Source organism: Gadus macrocephalus, chromosome 18 (assembly GCF_031168955.1).
Source record: "Gadus macrocephalus chromosome 18, ASM3116895v1".
NCBI lineage: Eukaryota > Metazoa > Chordata > Actinopteri > Gadiformes > Gadidae > Gadus > Gadus macrocephalus.
Genome location: NC_082399.1, coordinates 18,755,987 through 18,758,143, shown reverse-complemented (window position 1 = coordinate 18,758,143; position 2,157 = coordinate 18,755,987). Strand labels below are relative to the sequence as shown.

The 2,157-nt window shown below is 49.7% G+C and overlaps 1 protein-coding gene across 1 annotated transcript in view; it reads left to right on the top strand.

Moving 5' to 3' along the window:
- The window catches only part of LOC132446505 (transcription factor ATOH1-like), an 817-nt gene extending 80 nt beyond the window's left edge, over positions 1-737 (top strand). Inside the window, exon 1 of the mRNA XM_060036835.1 lies at positions 1-737. This exon is cut by the window's left edge and continues 80 nt beyond it. Coding sequence (XP_059892818.1) covers positions 53-694 — 642 coding nt within the window. The 5' untranslated portion in view covers positions 1-52 and the 3' untranslated portion in view covers positions 695-737.
- Positions 738-2,157: the final 1,420 nt, after the last annotated feature.

Below are 2,157 nucleotides of genomic sequence, written 5' to 3'. Positions count from 1 at the left end.
TGGTGAAGTTCCTGGTCTGTTGTCGGACCTCTGAAGGTGTTGTATCGCAGCCATGCCGCTGAGCCGCGGAGCTCTCTTCCCGCCCTACGTCTCCAGGGACCCTGCCCCCGGCGCCAGGAGACCGTGCCGCTGTAAGATGTCGCTGGGTCTTTCCGGAGCCGCGGGGCTCTCCTCCAGCCTCCAGGCGCTGATGCAGCTGGGCGAGGAGCGGGCACGGGAGGAGCGCCAAGGGGATCCCGGCTGCGGACACGGCGACACGCCGGGCGCTATGGTGGAGCTAAGGATCGGACCGGTGGGGGCCCTGCGGTACCTGGAGCCGGACAGGGGCGGGCTGGAGCGCGCGCAGAGGCGACGCCGTCTCGCGGCCAACGCTCGTGAGAGGAGGAGGATGCTCGGGCTGAACGTGGCATTCGACCGTCTGCGGAGCGTCGTCCCGGAGAGCGACCGGAGGCTGTCCAAGGCAGAGACCCTCCAGATGGCGCAGATCTACATCAACACGCTCAGCGAGCTGCTCCAGGAGGAGGGGCCCTCCCTGACCGCCCTGTCGGCCCGGGACCCTGCAGGGGGCCCGGCGGGGGACGCTGCGGGGGGGCAGAGCTTGTACTCAACTGCGATCTGCAGAGGCAGCGAGATGAAGAAGGATGGAAGGTACTGCAGCGGCGGCCAATTGGATAGAACCAACGGGACCAAATGAACTACAGACTAAAACAAGACTTATTTATTGACATTTATGATTATTTTGTGTGAATGAATTTTATTCTGTTGTAAATCCGTGATTCACAACCTGTTTTTTTGTTTCAACATATAATGAATGATAACAGTTTATGATAACAATCAATTAAAAAATAGATTTGTCTGTTATAAAAATCATCACAAAAGTAAAAAAAAATATTTGTAGCAGTTTGTATTTGTTTCTAAAAGGATGTAAAGGAAACCAAAGACAGCTTTCTGGACATTGAGACAGAAACTTTGGTTCTGCTTCTGCACTGAGCTCTGACTGACTGACTGACTGACTGACTGTCTGTCTGTCTGTCTGTCTGTCGAAACGAAACAATGGAAAATATTAAGTTTCCATATGAGTCCCATTCAGAAAAGTAGGGTCTACTACTCTAGATTTTGTTTTCTTTCCGTAAGCAACCTATTTGCACGTATGTACACACTTGTTCCGTTCATTCCTCCAGATGTGAATAAAGTCGTGTAATATTATGTAAAGGGGCACAAGGAGTTTTGTTTGGATCACAGAGAGGCTCTGCGGGTCGGGGTTCTCGTGTTTGGAAGTGGACGACAGGAGAGTCAGAAATCAAATAAATGAGGGTGACGGGTCAGAGGTCAACACAATACCTGTGTGGGAGAGGGCCAATATAAATAAAAACAGTTTTAAAGTATATGTTGTGGCCAAACGAATCCCCAAAACGTATTTCTCCAATCCTTCAAACCCAAAAAGTTTGACATTAGACTATACATTTCTAGAGCTCCGTTTCTGTTTTAGTGTTTTAAATCAAGTCTTGAAATTGTAGGACTGCAATGGGATTTATTTTGAAGTATTTGGGATAAGGAATCGTTCTTTGGTTTAGACGGGGGATTACAAAGGACATCTCCCAGTTTGGTAGTGGTGTCGGGAGACGATGGGCGAGGGCATAAAGGACCACTCCACCACCCTCCACCTGCTGGAGGTCATTGGACCTCCACCTGGACGGAAGGTGGAGGAGACGGCACAACCACCCCAAGATGCTCCAGATATCGGTCACTCGGAAGTTGGACTTGTGTCCTGCTGTGCCGATATCACACTATGGAGAGAGAGAGCGAGGGAGAGAGATGGGTAGAAAGAGAGTAATAGAGAGAGAGCAAAAGTGGGTGAAGGGATGGATATAGATAGGTGGACAGGAACAGAGATAGAATGAAGATAGGAAGGTCAGTAATCACACACACACACACACACACACACACACACACACACACACACACACACACACACACACACACACACACACACAAATGTGTGCACTATTCATGCATTAAGATGTGGAGAGAATCTCAACAAATCCCTTCCAATGAGACCTACTGCTTAGTAAAGTCCTGAGGTGGTTCTGCAAGTGGAACGTCAGAGTGGAGGATAGATCAGATGATCTGAGGTCTCAATGAACAGGAAGATTAATT